General features: G+C 41.5%; 1 protein-coding gene across 1 annotated transcript; it reads left to right on the forward strand.

The window, feature by feature from the left end:
* The first annotated feature begins 785 nt into the window (after positions 1-785).
* Positions 786-17,271, forward strand: rel (v-rel avian reticuloendotheliosis viral oncogene homolog). Its single transcript, XM_032542138.1, has 11 exons — positions 786-881; positions 1,285-1,320; positions 3,533-3,672; positions 4,774-4,922; positions 5,937-6,028; positions 13,178-13,318; positions 14,360-14,464; positions 14,656-14,874; positions 15,017-15,082; positions 15,782-15,856; positions 15,984-17,271. Exons 1-11 carry the CDS (start codon positions 875-877, stop codon positions 16,910-16,912), a joined length of 1,959 nt encoding a protein of 652 aa, XP_032398029.1. The 5' UTR covers positions 786-874; the 3' UTR covers positions 16,913-17,271.
* Positions 17,272-26,475: the final 9,204 nt, after the last annotated feature.

Consider the following 26,475-nt stretch of genomic DNA (forward strand, 5'->3'; position numbering starts at 1 on the left):
ACATTCTCTAAATGTTGCAATGTTAGGGGAACGTTCTCTAAAGGTTGCAACGTTAGGGGAACCTTAGAGGAATGTTCTCTAAATGTTGCAACATTAGGGGAACGTTCTCTAAATGTTGGAACGTTAGAGGAATGTTCTCTAAATGTTGCAACATTAGGGGAACATTCTCTTAATGTTGTAACATTGGGGAACGTTAGGGGAACGTTCTCTAAAGGTTACAACGTTAGGGGAACGTTCTCTTAATGTTGCAACATGAGGGGAACGTTAGGGGAACGTTAGTTAAAGGTTGCAACATTAGGGGACCGTTCTGAAAACATTCAATGTTACCAAAAGCTAACGTTCCCAGAACATTAAGGAAACTTTCTGATCAACCAAAACACAAACATACAGGGAACGTTGCCGCAACTAAAAACAAATGTTCCCAGAACGTTCTGAAAGTCAAAAATTGTTAGCTGGGATTAGACTTCTCTGTCACTTTTACTTTTTAGTTTTTTGCAAACTCAAACCTGCTGTCGTATGTCTCTTTTCCATATTTTCCATATTGTCAGTGTTTTACTTGGAGTTTGACATACAGCCCTTTCGAGGCATGGACATAGTCAGACAAGCAGTGTGAAAGAGAGGAGTGAACCCTCTTTGTGCTCATAGAGTCTTTGTAGACTCTATCTTTCTCTATGGCTGTATGATGCTCTAATGCTCTGTGCTGTGAGTCACGCGGCTTCTCATTGGTCGGCTCAGATGAAGGGGGCGGTGACGGAGGGGAATTCCCCCGCTCGTCTCCTCCTACAAACATTACTTTTTCTGTCCACTGTCACTCATTTAGCTCGAGGTTCTCCATAAGACAAGAACCTGTGAAACGAGTGAGAGTGTGTGCATCATGGATGGTGAGTAACAACACCTTTATTCACTGTATAATAATAATACTCATCATAATAATAATAGTAGTAGTGGTGGTAAAGCGCAGAATAAGAGGTTGCTAACTGTGATGTTCAAGAACATGTAGTGCAGGCGTATGTTGTGTCTATAGAAACATCTTAAGCCTAAATGTATAGCAACACAAATGCTTAATTCTTAAGTTAAATAATATTTGGCACTAGTTATTATTATTATAAAGCTGTTCAGCAACAAAGGGGAAACGTCTTCCTTGTGATTGACAGTGGAGTGTCAGCATTCACAGAATGAGCTTTATCATGTTATGTTATGTTATTACGACAATCGCATCAATCGTCTCCAATTTGCATACACCATTGCCTAATTTCTTCCTATATGTCCCATTTCCGTCCTCAGTTCTTATGTCCATGCGTGGGGACGATCCACACCTAAGTAAGTACCTTTTAATGCTTCTTGTGTCAAATTTTGCTGCCTGTCTCCACAAGTCAAAACTTCTAAAGTGCCACACAACCATGCATTGCAGTGTCTTTCACTTCCTCATTTAGTTGTATTGGTAAGCACTGTGTGTGGTGTGTGTGTGTGTGTGTGTGTGTGTGTGTGTGTGTGTGTGTGTGTGTTGTGTGTGTGTGTGTGTGTGTGTGAGGCAGACGTTCTTGTACGGGTTGCTGGGTATGCCTTTATATGGGCTATTGTGTTATAAAACTGAGATATTGCGAAGCTCAGACATATTTATATGCCCATATGTCTGTGCGTGTGAGCTACGTCATTTCTCACTTCTGCGTCGCGAGCGTCTTCTGCTGCAAAATGAGGAAGGCAGGACATGGCCCAGCCACTTCTTTGGCAAACGTGGGCTACTTTCTTTTTTTTTAAATTCAAGAAAAGTAACTGGACGTGTTTCTTGGTCTACTTAACAGGCTGCGTTTGAGCAATGATCGATGCGAAGAACGATACTGGAAACGATACACACCGTCCCCGGATCGGTTTTAGTTCCTCTCTCACAGGCATCATGTGTTGCAACTTTTAGTTTCTTGCAAAAAGGTCAAAGTAGTACTGACAAATGTCCTTTTATGCTTTTGTTTTGAGTGCAGAATTGGATGAAGTTTGACTACTAATAATTTGCAGCCCAGGGCTGCACGATTCAGGGACAAATATGAATCTGATTTTTTTTTTTTTAAAGCTTAGAATTGATATCACGATTCTCTGCCACGACTTTTTTTCACAAATTGTAATGTTTTTTGCACACATGAACCATGACAAAACAAAACAAATTGGTAGTACAAAAACATATATATATATAATATATATATATATGTATATATATATATATATATATATGTGTATATATATATTCTCAGTGTATATACACAGTATATATATGTGTGTGTGTGTGTGTATGTATGTACTGGATGTATATACTGTATATGCATATACTGTATGTATACAGTATAAGTATGTGTATATATGTACAAAAAAAGATAGGATCTCTACCTTCATTGACATTTGGCTGTTTTACATAAAAAGAAAAAAAATGGATTTGAAAAACAAAAGTAAGTTTTAAAACCAGACTGAACGTTGACATATACCCTTCTGTAATATCCTTCATTTAATATGAGTCTAAATAATTCATAATTTCAGTTTTTTTAACTGAGGAATTAGGTATAAGTTGCTACACATGAGGTTTATTGACCCAAACATTTCCAAAACTTTAGTAAATGTAAAACTTGTAATAACTTGGTGTTAGTGGTGTTTATACATGATAGTGAAAAGAAGTGTTAAATGTTACCAAAAAAAGGCAGAAAGATTGAAAAAGAGACAAAAGTGTCTTTAAAAGAGACAAAAACATCAGAAAAAGTTTCGATTTTCAAGTACATGGTCACGGAATACCTTCAAAATTGAAAATCATCACTTTTGTTGACGTTTTTTATCTATTTTTTTTAACTTTTCTTACCTTTTTGTCCCTTTTTTCAACACTTTTGACGGTTTTTTCAATGTTTGTCACTTTTTTTGAAGTATCCAACACTTTATAACCCTAACTTATTAACTTTAGTTTTACAGTTTTTTTTCTTGACTAATTTATAGTCAATAAACCTGATTTATAGGAAATTATACCTAATGTTTGAGTTAGAAAAGCAGAAATTAGGAATTATATAGACTAAAATTAAAGGAATGGATGTTGATGGATAATCACAGACTGGAATATGTCAACTTTTACTCAATACTATTTCAAAAACACTTGTAAAATTGAATAAGACGCCCCAGAATTAATGAAAGTAGAGATTTGTACTTGGCGAAGAGCGTTGTGAGGAATCAATCATGTTATTTTGGGGAATTAATAAGAACATTGATATAGGAAAACGGGTCAGTTTGACCCGAGGACAACATGAGGGTTAAAACATATTCTAAACAGTCCATGTTTAAAACTCACAGAAGAAAGGAGTAGCGTTTGTGATGCAGTCAAAAATATTATATGAGAATTGAAGTCTTTTAAAGAAAATAAGTGCTGTCTATAGGTGTGATTGGGCTAAATCTGCAGCTGTGTTTTTTTAAAACTTGTAGTCTCAGTTTGAATCTGAATCCATCTCCATCTCCATCCCATCGCTCTACGTCCGTTAATCGACTTCTTTCTTCTATCCGGGCTCTCCAGTGGCTGAGCCGGCGATCCAGATCTTCGAGCAGCCCAAGCAGAGGGGAATGCGCTTCAGGTACAAGTGTGAGGGTCGCTCGGCCGGGAGCATCCCCGGGGAGAAGAGCTCTGACAACAACAGGACCTACCCCAGTCTGCAGGTCAGTCAGCTGGACTCACATCTCCTCAACGCCAAAGACTTCCATAAAAACACATATGGAGCACATTTGGCTTATTGGTATTATAGAAAAATACACCTAGTTAAGCTGTCTTCTTTGCACAACTGCATTTTTTTATGGACGTTGCAACATATGGGGAACGTTAGGGGAACATTCTCTAAAGGTTGCACCGTTAGAGGAACGATTGCTAAATGTTACAACGTTAGGGGAATGTCAGGGGAACGTTAGGGAAACGATCGCTAAATGTTGCAACGTTAGGGGAACGTTAGGGGAACATTCTCTAAAGGTTGCACCGTTAGAGGAACGATTGCTAAATGTTACAACGTTAGGGGAATGTCAGGGGAACGTTAGGGAAACGATCGCTAAATGTTGCAACGTTAGGGGAACGTTAGGGGAACATTCTCTAAATGTTGCAACGTTAGGGGAACGTTAGGGGAACAATCGCTAAATGTTTCAACGTTAGGGGAATGTTAGGGGAACGTTCTCTAAAGGTTGCAACGTTAGGGGGATGTTAGGGTTACGTTCTCTAAATATTGCAACGTTAGGGCAACGTTGGGGGAATGTTCTCTTACGGTTGCAACGTTAGGGGGATGTTAGGGTTACGTTCTCTAAAGGTTGTATCGTTAGGGGAATGTTCTCTAAATGTTGCAACGTTAGGGGAACGTTAGGGTAACGTTCTCTAAATGTTGCAATGTTAGGGGAACGTTAGGGGATTGTTAGGGGAACGTTCTCTAATGTGTATCTGCATGTGTCTTTCTACAGATGTTTGCATTCCTTTTTAAATAGAGCTGTGTAATTAATCAACATTTTAATCGTGATAACATTTTCTATTGGTCACAAAAACTGATTAATGGAGAAAAACGATTATTTTGCACATTGTAAATAAACTCTTACTTTGTCTCGTGTTCTGAATGAAAAAAACAAAGTTCAAATGGGAAAAGTATTCATTTTACAGTTTAAGGTAATCGGGAATTCAATACTGACCAAATAACTATGAATATGACTTGTTTTCTACTCCACAACCGATCAGCCCTAACCCTTTAAATGATCCTGTCCCCCCCCCCCCCCCCCCCCCCCCCCCAGATCCTGAATTACTGCGGTAAAGGGAAAGTGCGAGTTTTCTTGGTGACGAAGAGCGAGCCGTACCGACCGCATCCCCACGACCTGGTGGGCAAGGACTGCAAAGACGGATTCTACGAGTCCGAGTTTGGTCCCGACCGCAGGGTGATCGCGTGAGTTCCCCCCCCCCACCCCACCCCACCCCACCCCCACAGTCACCTCCGTCCGACAGCACTCATTGACTCCCCTGTCGCTGTTGTCATCAGTAGTTGCAGTTGAACCTTTTTGGACATATATTCAAATATTTGTTCTTGTATTTCATCCTATTATTATTTCATGTATATTGTTTATATGTATAGCGTATCCTAGTATTTCATTTATATTCATATTCTGTGCTGTGTGACTGATTTTGCTGCTGTAACACTGAAATGTCCCATTTTATTGGGATCAATATCTATCCATCCATCCATCCATCCATCCATCCATCCATCCATCTATCTATCAGTAGTAATTATCGAGAAAGTCTCAGTCTTAATCAGCATGCTGTCATCAAAACAAGTAAACACACCCTTTTTGATGTGTACACACACACACACACACACACACACACACACACACCACAACATAATCAATTTGCTCTCTATTAACTTTTATTAACTATTATTATTTCACGTTTCACTTGGCAGTTTCAAAACGCATCAAGAGTAAAACGCTGACCTCTCAGATACAGGAGGAGAAACACACACACACACACCACACACACACACACACACACACACACACACACACACACACACACACACACATAAACACACAAACACACTGCTTATTCGTCGAACCATGTCTGCGAAGAGGATGGCAATATGGGAATTCCCCAAGTGACATCACCCACTTTTGCTGCATGTCGGAGAGAAAACAGAGGTTGTGTGTACTCGAGCATGCGTGTGTGTGAGTTTGAGTGAGTCAGTGTCTGTTGGTGTGTGTGTGTAATTTGCAAATCATTCAAGGCCCTGTGTAGTAAATTCAAATCAAGTTTGACTTTCAGCCCTTCAGTGTAGATACATCAAACTACTCCGACACATTTGGGTCAAACGGCATTCTAGTTTGAAATCCTACTTCGCTGATGTGTGTCACTTTCTCACGGCGCTGTTGTATTATTAATATTGTTATTATTATTATTCATACAGATTCCAGAATCTGGGTATCCAGTGTGTGAGAAGGAGGGAAGTGAAAGATGCGATCGTACAGAGGATGACCAGAGGGATCAACCCCTTCAATGGTGAGTCCCGCTGCTTCCAATATTAATATTATCATGTCTGTTTATGATTTTATCTCTTCACCACACTGAATGACAACATGGGTTTCAACACACCTGTGTTAGCTTTAGAACCTGATACTGGACTTTAAGGGTCCAAATTGATATTGGTAACACCTTAAGAAAAACAGTTTATAAACACAAACATTATATTACGTGATATATTACAGTTAAAGGTCCGATGGCATGAGAATTTTACTTTATGAGGTTTTTTAACAATATTATGAATTCCCCCAGCCTGCATATGGTCCCCCAGTGGCTAGAAATGGTGATAGGTGTAAACCGAGCCCTGGGTATCCTGCTCTGCCTTTGAGAAAATGAAAGCTCAGATGGGCCGATCTGGAATCTTCCCCTTATGAGGTCATACGGGGCCTAAGCTCTAGTGGTTGTAATTCTGCACCAAGGCTGAATTTTGGGAAAGAGACTTCAGATCCAGTATTAGGGGACCACTAAGGTCTATATAAAAGAGACTTCGGGGGGGGGGGGGGGGTCACTGTTGCAGCTTTATAGTCCTGGTATGGCCAGGAACATATGGTGGCCAATGTTAGTGGAACTGTGTGGAGAACAGTCTATTTGCTAAGTTTATGGCTCTTCTCTTTTTAAGGAAGCTTGTTAATTATTAAATGTACTTGTTATTAAACAGTAATAAACAAAAGCACATGTCAAATATATATATATATATATATATATATATATATATATATATATCATACAGTATATACTCATCCACATTTTACAGGCTTCATATATTCAGTATATACTGTATATATGAAGCCTGTAAAACAGTGATGATCTGCCAGTATACTTTATGTGCTAATATCAATATATCTCCATTAAGCCAATATCAGCCGACTATTTATTAATATATCATTCAGACTCGTATGAGCAGTGGACAAAGTAATTGTCATTGTATTTTAGTGAGTACAGTTGCTGTTCTCATTACTGCAGGTTGCCGTTACTGTTGTTGATGCTGCTGCTGTTACAGCAAAACAGTTCAAAAGAATTGTTTTCAAGCGCCGATCGACCGAGTTCTCAGGCAGCGGAGATGATTTTCCTAACATCAAGTGCGAAATCCGCTCTCTTGCCACCGCAGTGTCTACAATCAGGCCATTTCCTCAACGCGCTTTCATTCTGCGTCCCTCCCCGGCTGCAGACAGACAGCACCGCGCTTCTCGTGTACAAACAGGCGTTGAGCTACTTCCCCATTCTTAGTCACTAGTTGCTCAACTCAGCCCAGTGCAGGATGCCACGTGAGAGCTGGGAATGCAGGATTCATTAAAAGGGGGAGGGTGGGCCGAGGGGGTTCCCCCAGCTCTCAGAGATAATGATAAAAGTAGGGTAGGGTTGTTTACAGGTCTGGAACAGCATGGAGGGGTTTTGAGCAGGTTTGATGTAGACATACAGTACATGCATGTAGTTTTTGTGTTTGCATGTGACAATAAGTGGTGGCTTGAAAGCACTTGAATTAACCAGATTTCTGCACATATTTGACATTGATTTATGACTTTTTTGTGTATGCAAAAGAGTTCATACCTGGTACTTTGCTTTCACTTCAAATCCTGTGAAGCCCAAGCTTCCCAATGACTTAAAGGGCAAGTGACTTAACAAAAATAGGAAAGTGTGAAGCCGATTGGTTACCTGGGATGCATACCCCCTAACACTAGCTGACATTTTCAGTGACGTCCTCTGTCTACTGAGCTTCGCCATATATGAGCAAATCTCTTTTCTCATACCTGCTTGCTGGCTTTCCAGTCACGGAACAAATGTAGGCCATTGAAGTTGAGGACTTGAAAAACTTGTAGTCTCTTTAGCGGTGATGTCAGACTACACAAATGGACCAACTGCTGCCTTTCAAGATATTTTATTGTTTGAGTCCTGGAACAAGGGAATATTTGTATAAATAGACAACCTAAATACACCTTTTAATGAGCACTTCCTTAACCCTCGTGTTGTCTTCCCGATAACCATGAACTTGTCCTTCCAGGTCAAGGTTTTTTTTTGTGCTTTTCCGATGTTTTTGTCATTTTTTTCCAGCTTTTGGCACTTTTTAAAAAACCTGAGCTGGTTTAATAACAGGTTTTACACTTATTCTTGGAATTCAGGGTCAACAAACCTCATTTGTATCGAATTACACATACGTTTTTAGTTAAAAAGGCAGAAATGATGAATTATTTTGACTGATAGTTAAGATCAGAGGATGTTCAGAGGATCACAGATGGGTAGATGTGAAAGTTTAGTCCGGATACTGGTTCGAAAAAGAATTCAAATGCTATAAGATTAAATAAAACACCCAAAAATATTCAATGAAGGTTATCATTAATTTTACCTGAAGAATGTTGTATGGAATCATCCATGTTATTTTGGGGCTATTTGGTTGAAAGAAATCTAATATTACTGATATAAACCACTTTGTCAAGTTGACCCGAGGACAACACAAGGGTTAACAGAGCAGTTACTGATATAGATATAGATATGGGTGTTGCATGACCATTGTCGTTACTGGTCAGATTGCTAGTAGCCATGGCAACCCCACGGACACAGATTAAATGTATTGCCACAGATGGGCAGCTGGATGGCTCAAACCTTCCCCTCGCGACAGCTCACTTCTGCTTTGAAACTCAGCTGCTTCCTGTGTCGGGGGGGGGGGGGATATGCCCCTCACACTGCTATCACCCCAACCACCTTACACACTTACACACACACCGCACCTCATTTCATGCATGAGAAATGTTGTTTGGGCTACAGTTGAATAGAAAATCATGAGATTACGGAGTCTTTTTGCGTAAAAGCTCACCTCAACTGAAGTAGTGATGACACAGAAGTGTGTGTGTGTGTGTGTGTGTGTGTGTGTGTGTGTGTGTGTGTGTGTGTGTGTGTGTGTGTGTTGGTGTGTGTGTGTGTGTTTGTGTTTGTGTTTGTGTTTGTGTTTGTGAGTGTGTGTGTGTACCTTGTAAGTGTTTTCTTGTCGAAATAAATGATTCAGGGTTAGACGTGTGGCAGCCTTTCACAAAATGAGTTCAGTTGATGCAGTTTGCGCACAAGTTTGAGTTCATTCTTCCTCTTCTTTCCCCACAAACACAAGTCTTTACTTTTTCACAGGGAAAACCCTTTTTGGAAAAAAATTCCCCATGCTAAAAAAATCCCCCGCTGCAGCCGACGGAAAAAAGAGAGAATTGTTTTCTCCGAAACAGGGCATGGAGGAGAGTAATGTCAATACATTGGCAGATGTTTTGTGATTTTCCCAAAGGGTTTCTTCCAAAAAAATCTCTATGTTTTGTTAGGAAAGGGGTTTCCCACAAACTGTTTTTCCATTGGCTTTTTACTTTTTCTATATTTTGCCATTGCCGGCATACTTACATTATTGTATCCACTATAATCAGAGGAAAACCGACCTGTTTGTGGACCTCTAACGTCTTAAACACAGCATAGCTTTATTGTACAGTGAAGGGACACATGTATGTATATATATACAGTATTTATACAGTATATGTGAAATTTTAATATTTTATTAAGGAGACACATAAGCTGAGTGATACAAACCTGATGAAATTGTGAGTCATGCAGTGGAGACACTGTTTGTGGTGACAGCTTGGCACCTGCCTCCCATTCTTTCTCACTCTCACATTGTGCTCCCACATTCGAACTAACCACGAGACTAACTCTTACCCCGCACCCCACTACCACACCCCTCCAACCCACAACACCCCCCCCCCCCTCCCCGTCCCTCCGATTCCCCCACCGTCACAGTCTCCATCACCAACCGCAGCCAATGACCCGGTGTGTCTGCAGATGCGGCGTCGTGCAGCCCAGTTTTCTTTCCACCACCGCGACTTTTACCTCTAACCCACTTTAATGCACCTGTCCAGCATCTGCCTCCTTCAAACCCTCACACACACACACGCACAGACCAGCGTTGTGTGTTCCATCAGTATTTGCTACAACAGTTCCGCTTTCATACACGAGCAAGTGTTCATATCTCCCTCCTTCGCTTTCTCCACTGTGTCTGTCTCTGCCACCTACAGCAGACAAACCTGATGACCAAACAGAAAGCTGAAGTAGAGCAGAACTGTACTGTCACTGTTGTTTTTGTCATCGTTCAAACTAACACTAAAACCTCCGCTCAGTGAGCACACATACCTGCACATGCCATGCCACGTAGTGCTGTATGTTCCATATAGTATAGGCAATGTCAACAAAACAGACTCAAAATGTCTTTCTAAGACATTAATCACCTGTTATGTTCTGCCATAACAGTTTGTTATATTAATGAAATAGCTCGACAGCACCCCAGACAAAAGTGCCATATTGTTTATGTTGAATTAAAGAAAGTGACTCCTAAGAACTAGGTGACTGATTGGACTTTAATTAGATTGTGATGTCAAAATAAATGTTGAGCGGTACACATTTGGCGTTAAAAGGCACCATAAATAATATGTTGTAAGCACCACGTCCTCTTTATTAGAAAACAAATATTGCTTTAGGGATCAAATGCAGTTTTGTTATGGGTTTGGTCTTCCCACCTGACAGTCTGCAAATATATTTGCCAAAATGTCAAACTATTTGTGTATGGCTGTATCCAAACAAAGCTGCATTTGATATAAAGCAGGTCAGACAGACTGAATGTTGTAAACCCTCCAACATAAAACATTGTTGTGAAAGTTAGACACAGGCGGACATGTTTTGACGATACTGAATATCAGAATCTTGAAGCTCCATGTCAGACCAACTCTAGTCTGGTGGTTACATGCTCGTTGTATCATTGAATCACCAAAAATGCTCAAGATGTAGGGCAATGTTTCCCAAACTTAGGGTCGGGACCCAAAATGGGTCGCAGACCCATTTTTATTGGGTTGCCAAATGGCAGAGTAAGATGCATATAGGAGGGGATAAGAAAATGAATTGAGAAAGGCGAGACACAGAAAGGAGAATAAACCCCTTTTCTGTTTTTGTTTACTTTTATCATGGAATAAATATACTTCATATACATTTAAATTCATGGTTTGTTCCGTCTTTTGTCCACAGTTTAAAAGTGTAGATGTTACAATGATTCATGGTGTATTTTTGTAAATTCGGGTCCCGGGGAGACACCAAATTTCTCTTTTGGGTCTTTAGCTGGAAAGGTTTGGGAACCACTGATGTAGGGAATAGCTCCAGACAGACACTTGGAGAGACCCCTTTTTTCTCTGCTTGGTAATTGCATAGATGCTGCATCAGAGTCAAATCCCACATTGGAGGACTTCTGACTGAGCAAAATCCACTTCACTTGGACTTGAGCCTTAAGCAGAGTAATGGCTGGTGCCAGCAGCGCATGCAGAGACAGAGCAGGCAAAATACTTAGCTGGCTGTTTTTCACTGAGCATGTCCAGTGACACATTCATTAAGGATGAGGAGTTTCCCTACATCTCGTGTAACTCCACTGCACTGCACTTTTGTTGAAAGTGTTTCACATTGTAAGGGACTCAAAAAGTTTTAAGACTCGAGTTTTGACTTGTCTCCCCCACTTTCACACACGTCAGGAGCCCTCATGGTCACTCGTGCAGGGAGTCTCATCTCAAGCTTCTTTGTTGTGCAGACACTCACACACATCACAGACACACGCATACACTCCTTTCCACCCTGAGGTGACGTCGCTGAGCGTCACCGTAGTGACAAATTGTAGGCGGGCATGGCCTCGGCATGAGCGCGAAAGATAGAAATTGAGAGATGGAGGAAGAGAAAGTAGGCAGATGTGAAAGTCGTGTGTGTGTGTGTGTGTGTGTGTGTGTGTGTGTGTGTGTGTGTGTGTGTGTGTGTGTGTGTGTGTGTGTGTGTGTGTGTGTGTGTGTTCTCGTTTAACTACATTCGCGGGGTCCAAAACCCGGAAATCCAGTATAGTTGTGGGGTCTGGGCAGCTTTGTGGGATCGACCCATTACTTTAAAGGGCTGTTTGAGGGTTAAGACTTGGTTTTATGATTAGGGTTAGAATTAGGTTATGGTTAGGCTGAGGGTAAGGGTTAAGGTTAGCCATTTAGTTGTAATGGGTAAGGTTTGGGTAAGGGGCTATGGAATGCATAATGTCAATGGCAGGTCCTCACAAAGATAGTGAGACGTAGTCTGTGTGTATGTGTACGTGCATGCCTGCTTGTGTGTGGGTGGGTGGGTGGCGGCGTGTGGGCATCTCTCAGTAAAAAGCTAATTCTGCTAGGTGTGTGTTTGTGTGTTGCCTCTGAGGGCGGTATGTGTGATTCTTGCATTGTGTATATATATATATATATATATATATATGTATATGTGTGTGTGTGTGTGTGTGTGTGTGCAGATGAGAGTGTAGGCTGTGGACGCTTGAAAAAGCATTTCTGTGACGTGTTTATGTTGATCCAAATTTGAGGTTTTGGTGACAACCTACAGATGTGTCAAGCATGAAAACCTCATAGATGAGCTCTCTCTCTCTCTCTTGCTCTCTCTCTCTCTTTCTATCTATCTGTCTATCTGTCTGTCTGTCTGTCTGTCTGTCTGTCTGTCTGTCTGTCTGTATGGACAGTTCCACCAACTATGTGTGCTATAATGGTTTTCAAAGGGACTATTTTCTAAGTAGAAAGTAAAATTAAATCTGTGCATTATGCAGAGTAACCAGAACATTGTTTCTGGAAAAATAAGTTCTTTTTTTTTTAAATGTTAGTTGCTGCAGAAATCTCAAAGACAGACAGGTGGAATGTAACTAAGTACATATAATCAGCTACTGCACCTAAATACAAACTGTAATACACATACTGTACTCCAGTACAATTCAAAAGGAAATATTGTACAGTTTGTATTTTCTACCTATATAAATCATTTCAAATAGCTCCATTTCAACTAATTCCAATTGTAAAATTCTACTTGAACATTAATGCATGAATGATAACCCAATAATATAGCTTATAATTGTATAAAAGGGCCACATAATTGCATTATACGTGTTTTTAATTGTGACGCATGCATGGTGAAGTACATTTAGCTGATAGTACTTACATCACTTTTTATTGGAGTAAGCACCTTGTTTCCATGGCTTGTTGTTTGTCCCACATCAGTGCTGTACCCCACCTACGTAGCTGTGATACTGACCCCCATTCGTCGTTGTTTTTGTGACCTCAGTGCCCCGCGAGCAGCTGCTGCAGACCGAGGAGTACGACTTGAACGTGGTTCGCCTGTGTATCCAGGTCTACCTGCAGGACGACAACGGCCACTGCACCCGACCGCTCAACCCCATCGTCACCAACCCCATCTACGACAACAGTGAGTCATGACGTCATGTTCAATTTCATGTGTCGATAGCATAACAACTTAGCCTAATAATTGTACATACGGGAATCCAGGTTTCCTGAGGTTAGGCGTGTCTGCCTTAGGGTTGAATTGATAGTGGAGTTCAAGAGCTGTTGATGATATAACGTTAATTAAAGCTGCGGCTATTTGGCTCTAATCATGTCCTGTCTCCTATTGTTATGAAACAATCTAAAAAAGAAATTGTGGTTGGTAACCTATCATCTAGCAAGATCTCAGAGAACAAAGCGACACAAAGCATGGCTCAGTTCACAATGTTCTCAAGATTTAATGAGACACACAAGGATATATACATGTTCTAACAATGGCGCCATTCACTTAGATGGTGTGTGAGTAGATAGATAAGAAAGAGGCAGAAAGGAAGACAGTGTAAGAATTACTGTATGAGACAAATTTATGATACCAATTAAAACACATAAGAGAGACTTGGTTCAGAGTTTTCACTCAATGGAATGTAACATAATCACCTAGAATTGTATATACATCCTACTAATTGACATAAATCAATAATGGAAGAATTGAGATTGTACATAAGTCGCTGTGGTTGCACAACCAGTTAATACAGTAGGCTCCTGTTGCTGTGCAGTGTTTGTTGCAAGACTTGTGAATGTGTGTGTAGCCGATATTCTCTCAATGCTGTTTTTTAATGTTGCACTTAGGGAACTAGTTGAGAAAGGGGAAGTTCTTTATACACACTAACCCTCAAGTACCAGCGTTACCATGGAGCACTTCCTCTTCTGACAGCAGACATGTGACATGGGGCTCAGTCTGCTGAGACTTTAACTGAGAACTGAATGTGGTCTTATAAACTGAGGCCAATATTGAACAAGTTATTACACTGAGCCACTAAAGCTGGTTTCCCACAACAGGACGTCGACTAGATCAAGTGAAGGCAACTTCTGACATTACCTCTCTTGGTTATAAAACATGTTGTCTCACTTGAATGCAGTCTGTTAGATTAGGTTGCATGCTCACAACTTGTTTCTGCATCACCAGGGGCCCCGAACACAGCAGAGCTGAGGATCTGTCGAGTCAACAAGAACAGTGGCAGCGTCAAGGGGGGGGATGAGATCTTCTTACTGTGTGACAAAGTACAGAAAGGTACACACTTTCAGTGTTCTCTAGGCATTTCATTATTTTACAGTATTCAGTTTTCATATTGCTTGCATCTGTTTTCTCTCCATCCCATTTACCCAGGAATCCATTTTGCTTCTCATAGCCGTAGTGTCCATCTCTTTGCATGTTCATTCAGTTTTCCATTCCTGAATTCCCATCCTCCCCATTTCCTCCAGATGACATTGAGGTGCGGTTCTTCTCCTCCGACGGCTGGGAGGCCAAAGGCTCCTTCTCCCAGGCCGATGTCCATCGCCAAGTGGCCATCGTCTTCAAGACGCCGTCCTACTACAACACCTCCATAACCGAGTCGGTCACCGTGCAAATGCAATTACGCCGACCTTCCGATCAGGAAGTCAGCGAGCCGATGGATTTCAGATATCTGCCCGACGACAAAGGTCAGCAGTGATTGCCGTCTTTTTGTCATTAACTCAATATCTCATTATTCCTCTGTGTCCTGTATGGTAGCCTCCAGGATCTGGGGCCACCGTTCTCAGTTGGATTCAAATGATACGTGTGAACATTTTGTTTATGCTTTAGATCCTTACGGCTACAATGCGAAGAAGCGCAGTCGGGAGCACTTGATGAGGATATCAGGCTTGTCAGGTAAGAGTCTTGCTGCTGTATGCAGAGTACAACCCATCTGATATGCAAGGCTAAAACTAGGGATTATTTTACTCGGCTAATCTATTTGTTTTTTGGTCTATAAAATGTCCGAAATGGTGAAAAATATTGTTTTCCAAAGCCCAAGAAGACGTCCTCCAATGTCTTGTTTTTTCACAACTCAAAGAAATTCAGTTTTCTGTCGGAGAGGAGTAAAAAAAACTAGGAAACATTTACATTTAAGAAGCTGGAATCAATGAGTTTTTGTCTTTTTTTTCATAAAAATGACTCAATCCGATTCAATTATCAAAATAGTTGGTGATTAATTTAACAGTTGACAACTAATTACTGTGCAATATATATTTATTTGTTACCAATACTTAACTACTTATCGCATAATGTATATGCAAAGCTATTTTATATATGTATACATGTTCTCAGGACTGTGCACCAGGTCTCCCCCCTCTCTTTTTTTTCTGCACTACCTATACTTTATATTTTTATATTTTATATTTGGTGTCAACACTGTGAAGGGGTTGCTTCAGTCTCGTTGCACAAGTACTGGACTTGTGTATAATGACAATAAAGGCTTTCTATTCTAATTGATTAATCTTTGCAGCTCTACTGATATGACATGTGCATGTCTTTTGTACGTAAGTATGTATTTATGCATTGTAACAAAGGTGTCTGGTCTTTCTTTAGGGGGTCATTTTGCCGGTCTGGCTATGAACAGGCCCAAGGCGGTGCCACAGACTACCATGAGTCACATGCGGAAAGGTAACTGCATTGACTTGGTTTCCCCTTAAATAGCAACGATTAGATGTTAAGCCAATTACAACACATCCATCCAGTTCAGGATAATACTACCCTGCTATCACACTAATTGCCACTATATGTTTTCCAGACCCGGGCAACGTTTACCTGAGGCATCAGCCCACGCCTTCCATGCAGCTACCACCCTCTGTATTCAACCAGCCCTACCCACAAGGGGTTCAGAATGTAATGATGACATCACAGGCTCCTAATGTGCCAGTCAGCCATTCATGGGTAAATCCAAACCCAGCACTCTCAATGGATACAGTCACCATAAACCAGTCTGGTGCCATGGGTAATCTTCCACCTCCTAATAGCAGCAGGCAACAGCAGCCAAACCGGCGACCTGGTTACCCCCACAGAGTGGAGCACAGCAACTTTGAGAATAACACCCTCCCCCAGCTCTCTATGAGGGACTTGCAGTGCTTGGATACAGTCCCCCAGGCCCCTGTGTTGAGCCAGTTGGAGACCCAGTCGGTCTTCCACCTGCAGCACCAAAGGGAGGAGCATGCGTCTGAGTCCCGGGCCCAGAACCATCTAGACAACCAGAACCAGGGACTCCAGACTGTGTGGTCCAATTTCAGTAACCTCAATCCAGCCCAGAACACCTTTAACGGGTCAGTACCTGAAGGTGGAGGTGGAGGTGGAGGTGGGTCGCATCCTTTTTCCTTCCTAGGGGGACTAGAAGGGGAAGATTTTCTGAAGGGCCTGGTGGGAGGAGGTCCTCAGACTGGCTTCCAGCTGAAGCAGGAGCCCCAGATCACAGTCGGACAAGAAACCCACGCTCCTCTCATGCAGTCCCCCAGGGAAAGCCAAGAAAATACTTACACCAACTTGCTTCCTCGTTCTATGAACAACGGCACCAACATGGATCCAATGAGGCATGACGGTAGTGGAAGCACCCAGCCTCTTAAAAATCTGCAAAATCCTTACTCCAGCAACAGCATGGCCTCCGAAGGCCACTTTCCGACTTTGGCTGACTGGATCAAAGCATCTCGCCAAAGTGACTATAAGGAGTGACAGTGTTGGTATGAATAAATAATAATAATCAGAAGCAGCTCAGAGGACTACATTGGTCTGTCTAAGCCAGGCATTCTCAGTAGGCCTTTGCTTGGGTTATTACATCAGTGGGCAAATGAGCAAAATTATTGGCGGCCAATTGGAATCTATAACCAGACAAAGGCATTGTTTCTAGGCGATACAATTGATTACGGACTAGTTCCTTCCCAAGAATGCTTCTCACACCTGATTGGCCTACTGTTGTGCTCGAGAAGCTGCCATTGGTCTTTGCTTCCCATTATTAATCTGGAAAGACACCATTCTCCTAAAGATGATTAATCAAATTTGGTTTCCTGATGAATTTGAGAGAGGAAAATACTCCTGCTTCTGACTGGCTAGTAGTCCTTACCTAGGTACTGTCAGGGCCACATACTCTGCTCCTGACTGGCTAGTAGTCCTTACCTAGGTACTGTCAGGGCCCTCATACTCTGCTCCTGACTGGCTAGTAGTCCTTACCTAGGTACTGTCAGGGCCCTCATACTCTGCTCCTGACTGGCTAGTAGTCCTTACCTAGGTACTGTCAGGGCCCTCATACTCTGCTTCTGACTGGCTGGTAGTCCTTACCTAGGTACTGTCAGGGCCCTCATACTCTGCTTCTGACTGGCTAGTAGTCCTTATCTAGGTACTGTCAGGGCCCTCATACTCTGCTCCTGACTGGCTAGTAGTCCTTACCTAGGTACTGTCAGGGCCCTCATACTCTGCTTCTGACTGGCTAGTAGTCCTTACCTAGGTGCTGTCAGGGCCTCATACTCTGCTCCTGACTTGCTAGTAGTCCTTACCTAGGTACTGCACATGTGCGACTCCCAACAAAGATGGAACAGAAGTAATATGCTTCACTATATATATGCAGTTTCAGAACCATATTTATACACAATAAATGCTATTGGTGGAAATCTGTTTCAGGTTTTACCCCAACTTTTAACTTCTGGACTGTTGGGGTGGGGGTGTTTCAAGAGGCGTAAAGTTGGAATGTGATTCTTATCACTCCCCCTAATTCACTGGTTGGTTTCCCACTGCTGGTGTTATGGGTAGATATTCTCCAGACTAGTCAATAAAAGTGAGCTCACATGAGTTCGCCTAGCTACTGCAAGACTAAGGCTGAATCCCATTTCTCCATCTTACCCCTTACCCCTACCCCTTGGCCCTTGAAACGGGGTTTATGGGTCTCTCTGGTCGATGCGGCAGCCATTGTTGCCTGTTGCACAATGTATATCGCTACCCCTCGGTTTCAAGTAAGCTCGCGTTCTCCCTTGATTTTTTTCATTCACTGTCTAATGTTCCTAGGGCCATCCACCCCTCACCCCTCGATCAAAAAAAGTATTGGGACAACACTTGTTCTCACGTGAACGCGCAAGACGTAGGGATAGGGGTAAGGGGTATGGGTAAGATAGAGACATGAGATTCAGCCTAAGACCTGTACGTGGATAAAACATGCCTTAGGTTGTAAAGATCACCAATGACACGCCGATGGTTTCCAAGCCAAAGTTAGATTTCCACAGAAGTGAATGTACTACTTTCTTTCTTTGTCTTTCTCAGGTGACATTGGATTCACTGTGAACATACTGTATAGTATTCAATGTGTTTGATATTTTAATTGTAGAAACAGAGGGTTAAATGGATGTTAGGGATTTGAAAGTACAGCAGAAACATAATATCTTATTATCACGGATTTAATCTTTTTATTGTTTTGGAAAGGATTCTTATATATTGTACTGTTTTATCGTATTTTAGCAGAATATTTGCTGTTAAATGCACTCTGTACTTACATGTTATGCACACTTGGGGGTGAAAGCAATAATAATAATTTGCTGAAACGCTCAAGAACTGGCAAGGTACTGAAATTTCCATTGAGGAAGTGGGAGGAAGGACATTGAGTGTGCTCTTTCCTTCGTAATGACTATGTCATGACAGTGATCACATGTGTAATCCAGAGTTCTCAGAGCACATCTGCAAGATGTTTTATAGATACAGATGTCAATTGTCTTTGTTTCATTCATTCAGCTGAGGCTCACAGAGTGCCGAGCTCGAGGACAATATGATTAGCCACATGGTTGATAACGAACAAACTGTCAACTCTAGCCTAGCTCATCATAGCATGTTGTTTTTGTACTTGTATGCCCTCCAGAAGCTTTGTGGTTTTAAAAGAAAGTACATATTTTGATGACTACTTTTGATTTCTTTTTTACAGGATCAGTTCTTATTAAACAATCTGTTTTATTCTACATCTTTTTGTCATTTAATTATCACCTCTATATACTCTATCTCCTATACTGGATACATGATCTTCACATACAGAACAGTTGTGGAAATGATAAAGCATGACCAAATGCCCTGATATAATGTATTATCATAAGAGGAAGAAGGCAAGTGCATTATTTTCTATATTGGGACACCTGAGAGTGCATTATCATGCTTATGACATAACCAGTTATAGGAACAAGGTAACAATTTGGGAAATGCACGTATTGCTTTCCGAACAAAGAGTTAGATCCAAAAAAACAATAGCATTCTCACATCTGTGCAGTGAATATGTAGCTAGAGCCGACAGCTAGTTAGCATAAAGGGAAGTAAATAAATAGCAAGCCTAGCTCTTTCCTGGAAGTTACTGCATATAACCACCAAAAACCAAGATTTGCTCAATTTGCTGATTAAATGAGATATAATGTGTTTGATAAGAGTGTGGTTTAACGTAACCTGAGAAATTATTTAGAACAGTGTTTAATTTAACACCTGACAGCCAGCCAACCAGAAACAAGTATGCTCAGTCATGCTATAAGATATTTAGACTTTTTCTCCTTACCCAGCTACTGTCAGGATACGCCCTCATACTCTGCTCCTGACTGGCTAGTAGTCCTTACCTAGGTACTGTCAGGGCCCTCATACTCTGCTCCTGACTGGCTAGTAGTCCTTACCTAGGTACTGTCAGGGCCCTCATACTCTGCTTCTGACTGGTAGTAGTCCTTACCTAGGTACTGTCAGGGCCCCTCATACTCTGCTCCTGATGGCTAGTAGTCCTTACCTAGGTACTGTCAGGCCCTCATACTCTGCTCCTGACTGGTAGTAGTCCTTACCTAGGTACTGTCAGGGCCCTCATACTCTGCTTCTGACTGGCTAGTAGTCCTTACCTAGGTACTGTCAGGGCCCCTCATACTCTGCTCCTGACTGGCTAGTAGTCCTTACCTAGGTACTGTCAGGGCCCTCATACGCTGCTCCTGACTGGCTAGTAGTCCTTACCTAGGTACTGTCAGGGCCCTCATACTCTGCTCCTGACTGGCTAGTAGTCCTTACTAGGTACTGTCAGGGCCTCATAACTCTGCTTCTGACTGGCTAGTATCCTTACATAGGTACATGTCAGGGCCCTCATACTCAGCTTCTGACTGGCTAGTAGTACTTACCTAGGTAGTGAGCATGTGTGATTCCCCACAAAGATAGAACAGAAGTAAGATGTCTCACTCTGGAGCTAAAACACAGAGCTCAACACACAGGGGGAAAAGAGGAGCTGCAGCAATGTGCGACAAAACGTGGTGTTTTTTTGAATTAAACCATGTATCCCTATTCTGGTACAACCTCTAAATACAATTATGAACCTGAAAATGAGCAGAATATGGGCAATTTAAGGTCCATTCAGCAATGAAGAAGTGTTTAGTCACTTTGAGTCTTCTTCAGGATCACATTTTACATTTGGTGCCCAAAGCAAGCAACCAGAAGTAACATTAGTAAAACAATATCAGACCGTTAAAAGAGGAAAAATATCTTAATAATATATAATAATAGTTTGACAAGTCACCAGTTGCGCAATGAAGGAAATGCAGTGACTGTAATTACAGTCAGTACTGTTGAGCAATGCCAGTGTTTGGCCAAAACACTTTTAAATAACTATGTTGCTCTCTTTCAACTTCTAACCCCCCCCCCCCTTGCACAAAACAATTATACAACAATCATTCATTGTGGCTTGTACCTAATGCTAAGTAAAAATATGTGACTTCTTTTTATACAAAATGTAGTTAGTGTTAGAATTTAACCGTTGTGTTGTCTTCTCGACGATCGTGGTCCTTCTCAAAATTTATGTTGCTATTTTTTTTTTAGCTTTTCCAGATGTTTTTGGTCACATTTTTTCTGTTTTTGACATTTTCGTCCGGTGTGCTTGAAGTTTTTAATCTTTGTTTTTGTCACTTTTTACGACGTTTTTTACAGTTTCCCATCGTTTTTGGCACGTATGTTGACGTCCCATATTTCTTATATATCCAAAGTTGCTTACAGTTGCTATGCGTGAGAGGTTGCATGCCTCTGGAGCAACTAGGGGTTAAGTGTCGTGCTCATGGACACAGTGGTTGATGTAACGCAGTGGGAATCGAACGCCGATCTCCCACACCAAATGCATGTGTCATTTGCACTGCAGGTGTCATTTCCATATTTCTGACCTATCCAAAGCGACTTACAGTTGCTATATATGAGAGGTCCCACACCTCTCATATATAGGGTTAAGTGTTTCGCTCATGGACACATTGGTTGATGTAACGCAATGGGAATCGAACCCAGATTTCCCGCACAAAATGCATGCGTCAGACCCACTGCACCATCACCACCCACAGCACGAGGGTTAATAAATGCAGACAAATGTGCTTTAGTGCTAAACTACTAAAGGACTATTTATTTGAATCTCTTATTACTCTTATTAATCTTTGCACATATTGGCCTAACAGCTCTCTACAGATGACCCTTTGAAATTCCTCTTATTAGTGTTACAATGCAATTGAATTTTATCAATTCACCTTTTAATTTATATCAGATGTCTTTGTTTGCAACCACTGATGATAATCTACCTCATGCCTTTGTTAAGACATGTCATCTCCTGTTGTTTGGGTCCATTATGGCCATAGATAAATGACGTGCAATTCTGACACATATGAAACTGATCATTTCCCCAAGATTTCAATACTGGGTGGCAAGAATGTCAAAATGTCTATCTTAGATCTTCAGAGTCAGCCGGTGGGGTGTGTTGCTCAGTGGCACGTCAGCAGGGCAGATGTTGACATGGGCAAGACTTTCTAGACTTAGAACTTCTGGCGAGATATTTTTAAAACGTGCATTTTGCAAAACAATAAAGCAGTTATTCTTGAATTACAGTTCAACAAAAGTCTGCAGCCATGCTAGTGGCTCTGTGAGGCTGGACTGAGCTAAATGTCAGTTACCATGCCAACAATGACAATGCTAACTCGGAACGCTGCTTTATCATTTTTTCAACCCGCCCAAAAATGTCATATTTTCTAGTGAGCTGAAACCGCCTGACAGCAGTGTTAAAATATGTGTGTAACATATTATATATATATATATATATATATATATATATATTGTATATTATATGTATATGTATATAAGCGCCCGAGCTAACTGCCTAACAGCGTTTGAGACGTTAGGTCTCGGTGATTCTTGGTAGTGGAAATGATTGAATGGGATCGTCAAGTTTAAATAAACTGTGGTAATTATTTAGATGGATCTGAATTAGTCATTGAATCAATTTCATCTTTTCTAATCCAAATGAAATTACAAAATGTAAGCTGACCCATCATTTTGTTCTCGTGGTAATATAGCCAGATACAAGTATCAATCACCTGTTAAAGACAATACAGACAATGAAAAAAATCTACTCTCCCCCCCCCCCCCCCCCCGCCCCCCCCCCAGGCTCTGACTCATCCAGACAATACCTACTCTGCAAATGCGTTGTACAGTTTCATATTTACATCAGTGTCGTTTACATTTTCATCGCAAATCGATGTTGATTTTAATCTCGTTTCTTGAAAATGATTGCGTTCGATATCGCCGTGGTGCTTTACAAACGGCGTGTCCTGAAGCGTCATTACCAAGGAATCCAGGATGTGCTACATTGGAGACGTTTGTTTTCTCTCGTATTGGGAGCCCGAGGCGCAACGCTGCATGCAGCTTCCTTCCTGTCACGTTGAAATGAACCACAATGAACCTGATATTAAACCTCAGTGCATACTACACAGGATACATGTCAACAATCTGCTCTCTGGCTTTTGGTTTTGATTTACCGGTCTCATTTGTAAACAGCGTTTGTATTATCGAAGTTTCAATTGAATCTACAGTTTTTGCATGCATGCCGTTTTCTGAACAGAAACTTAAATAACCTTCGCCCCAACTGGTGGTTATGAAAAAGCACTATTAACCCTCATGTTATCCTCCTGGGTCAAAAAGATTACCACTTATTTTATTTATTTTTTCCACACTTTTTCGACATTTCACATTTTCAACGCATTGTTTTATTATATTATTATATTATCCATGGCCAATAACCCTCATTTGTATAGAATTTTACCTAATATTTGAGTTAATGAAGTGTAAATTATGAATTATTTTGACTTATAGTTCAGAGGAGCGTATGTAGAGTGGATGAGTTTTGGTCAGGATGTTGATTTGAAACCATTTCAATTTTCACCTGAAATTCAATGAAAGTGATTGTATTTGCATGGAATCCATCCTTTTTTGTGGTAATTTGGTTAAAAAGAATGCCATTTTTCTGATATGGACATTTTTAAACAGGGTTAAATTTGAGCCAAGGACAATGGGAGGGTTAAAACACAATAGCCTGGAGAGGTTTACAACATTGTTTGACATATTATGATCTTACAAAGTACAAAGTTGACCAGGTTTATGTGTTATCAAACTATTACAATCATATTACCCCTACCATTAATGAGATGTGGAGCAACCTTAGCTGTCATTGGATGTTGTTTTTACCTGGCAAACGCAATTCACTCTTCTTTTTGCTCAGTTTTGGTCTCCTAGATGCTAGATGCTAGCTGCTAAATGCTCCACTGTGTTCACCGGCTAGACGCTAACTTTGTCTGTCTTGTCTTTTAAAGCGGGCAGGTTGTGCACAGAGGGTTAATCAAAGCTTGTTGGTGGAAACAGGGTTGATAAGGGCGGTGCGACTGAAGCCAAACAGTAAAGTTGTTGGAGCAAAAGAGGAACGATTAAAAGTCTGCGCTCAGCTTCAAACAACAACGTTAAAAACAACAGACAAAGCCAGAAATCTTGGTGTGGTCATGGACTCAGACCTGAATTTTAACAGCCACATTAAAACAATTACAAAGTCAGCCTACTATCACCTAAAGAACATATCAAGAGTTAAAGGACTTGTGTCTCAGCAGGATTTGGAAAAACTGGTCCATGCTTTCATCTTCAGTAGACTTGACTACTGTAACGGGGTCTTTACAGGTCTCCCTAAAAAATCAATCAGACAGCTGCAGCTGATTCAGAACGCTGCTGCTCGAGTCCTCACTAAGACCAAGAGACTGGATCACATCACTCCAGTCTTTACTAAGACCAAGAGACTGGATCACATCACTCCAGTCCTCACTAAGACCAATAGACTGGATCACATCCCTCCAGTCCTCACTAAGACCAAGAGACTGGATCCCATCACTCCAGACCTCACTATGACCAAGAGACTGGATCACATCACTCCAGTCCTCACTAAGACCAAGAGACTGGATCACATCACTCCAGTCCTCACTAAGACCAAGAGACTGGATCACATCCCTCCAGTCCTCACTAAGACCAAGAGACTGGATCACATCCCTCCAGTCCTTACTAAGACCAAGAGACTGGATCACATCACTCCAGTTCTCACTATGACCAAGAGACTGGATCACATCACTCCAGTCCTCACTAAGACCAAGAGACTGGATCACATCACTCCAGTCCTCACTAAGACCAAGAGACTGGATCACATCCCTCCAGTCCTCACTAAGACCAAGAGACTGGATCACATCCCTCCAGTCCTTACTAAGACCAAGAGACTGGATCACATCACTCCAGTCCTCACTAAGACCAAGAGACTGGATCACATCCCTCCAGTCCTTACTAAGACCAAGAGACTGGATCACATCACTCCAGTTCTCACTAAGACCAAGAGACTGGATCACATCACTCCAGTCCTCACTAAGACCAATAGACTGGATCACATCCCTCCAGTCCTCACTAAGACCAAGAGACTGGAACACATCACTCCAGTTCTCACTAAGACCAAGAGACTGGATCACATCCCTCCAGTCCTTACTAAGACCAAGAGACTGGATCACATCACTCCAGTTCTCACTAAGACCAAGAGACTGGATCACATCACTCCAGTTCTGAAGTCTTTACACTGGATTCCAGTGCCTCAAAGAATTGATTTCAAAGTACTCTTGCTAGTTTACAAATCACTCAATGGTTTAGGGCCAAAATACATTTCTGATCTGCTACTACACTATGACCCCCCCCCCCCAGACTTCTGAGGTCATCTGGGACAGGTCTGCTTTCTGTCCCCAGAGTCTGAACTAAACGGGGGTGAAGCAGCTTTCAGTTTCTGTGCTCCTCATATCTGGAACAAACTCCCTATTTTTAACTGTTTGTTCTTGTGTTTTATCTGTTTTTATTTTTTAACTTTTTGTTTTTTAACTGTTTTTGTGTAAAGCATTTTGAATTGCCCTGTTGCTGAAATGTGCTATACAAGTAAAGCTGCCTTGCCTTATGTACAGTATGTGTGATATATGTCTGTATATGTGTGATATATGTGTGTCTATGCGTTTGTTGTATTATGGTTATCTTGCTACTGGATGCCTAAAATTTCCTTTGGAATGAATAAAGTCTATCTATCTATCTGGCTATCTGGCTATCTAGTTCTCGAGCTTACACAGGTAATACCCATTTTATTACATTACATGTCATTTAGTGACTTACATTTGCTAAATGTCAGAGGTCACACGCCTCTGGATCAACTAGGGGTTCAGCGTCTTACTCAGGGACACATTGGTCGATGCATAGCAGTGGGACTCAAACCCTGATTTCCCACGCCAAGGTATGGGTGATATCCACTGCGCCACCACCTCGTGTGTCATTGTGTTATGAAACAAGGTATTGCAACACCAAATGCGGTTAAATAATAAGGGGACCAAATGTTCTCACAGAGACGACACTGAAGTAATAATTGACTGTCAGGATATTTCACTATCACTATCACAACACAAACACTACATGAGTGTGTGGGTGTACATGTAGTACGTATGTTACGTCTCAACTGTGTGTGTGTCTGTGCGTGTGTGTGTGTGTGTGTCTGGCTGTGCACAGTGTGGACTAGACGCTCGGTGCATTGTGTCTCTTTCAGTATTTCCTAACCATGTCCTGGAAAAGGCAAGCTAGACCTGTTTAGCTACCTATTTCCAGTAATGCCCCTCCTCTGCTGCTCTGTCGCCTCCTATTCCCTCCCCCCCCCCCCCCCCCCCCCCCCTTCCTGTGAAGCTGGCAAGCCCTCTCTCACTGCAAATGGTTGATGACGACACTGTATGCATGCAGTACTGATAATACAAAAGTTAAATTTGAATGCCCACTTCCTCTGTGCATTTATGTACAATGGATCTGAACATCACTGGTGTTTGATCACACATGTATATTGAGTGCGATTAATTGAATGCGATATTCAATATGCACAGTAAACTCAAACAAGTTAGAGAACTATCTGG

Source organism: Etheostoma spectabile, chromosome 17 (genome assembly GCF_008692095.1).
Source record: "Etheostoma spectabile isolate EspeVRDwgs_2016 chromosome 17, UIUC_Espe_1.0, whole genome shotgun sequence".
Taxonomy (NCBI): domain Eukaryota; kingdom Metazoa; phylum Chordata; class Actinopteri; order Perciformes; family Percidae; genus Etheostoma; species Etheostoma spectabile.

Excerpts from the sequence above, each read along its gene's own strand:
- rel (XM_032542138.1), top strand. Across the intron at positions 14,465-14,655 it reads GTGTGACAAAGTACAGAAAG|ATGACATTGAGGTGCGGTTC; the intron begins GTACACACTTTC and ends CATTTCCTCCAG. Across the intron at positions 15,857-15,983 it reads CATGAGTCACATGCGGAAAG|ACCCGGGCAACGTTTACCTG; the intron begins GTAACTGCATTG and ends TATGTTTTCCAG.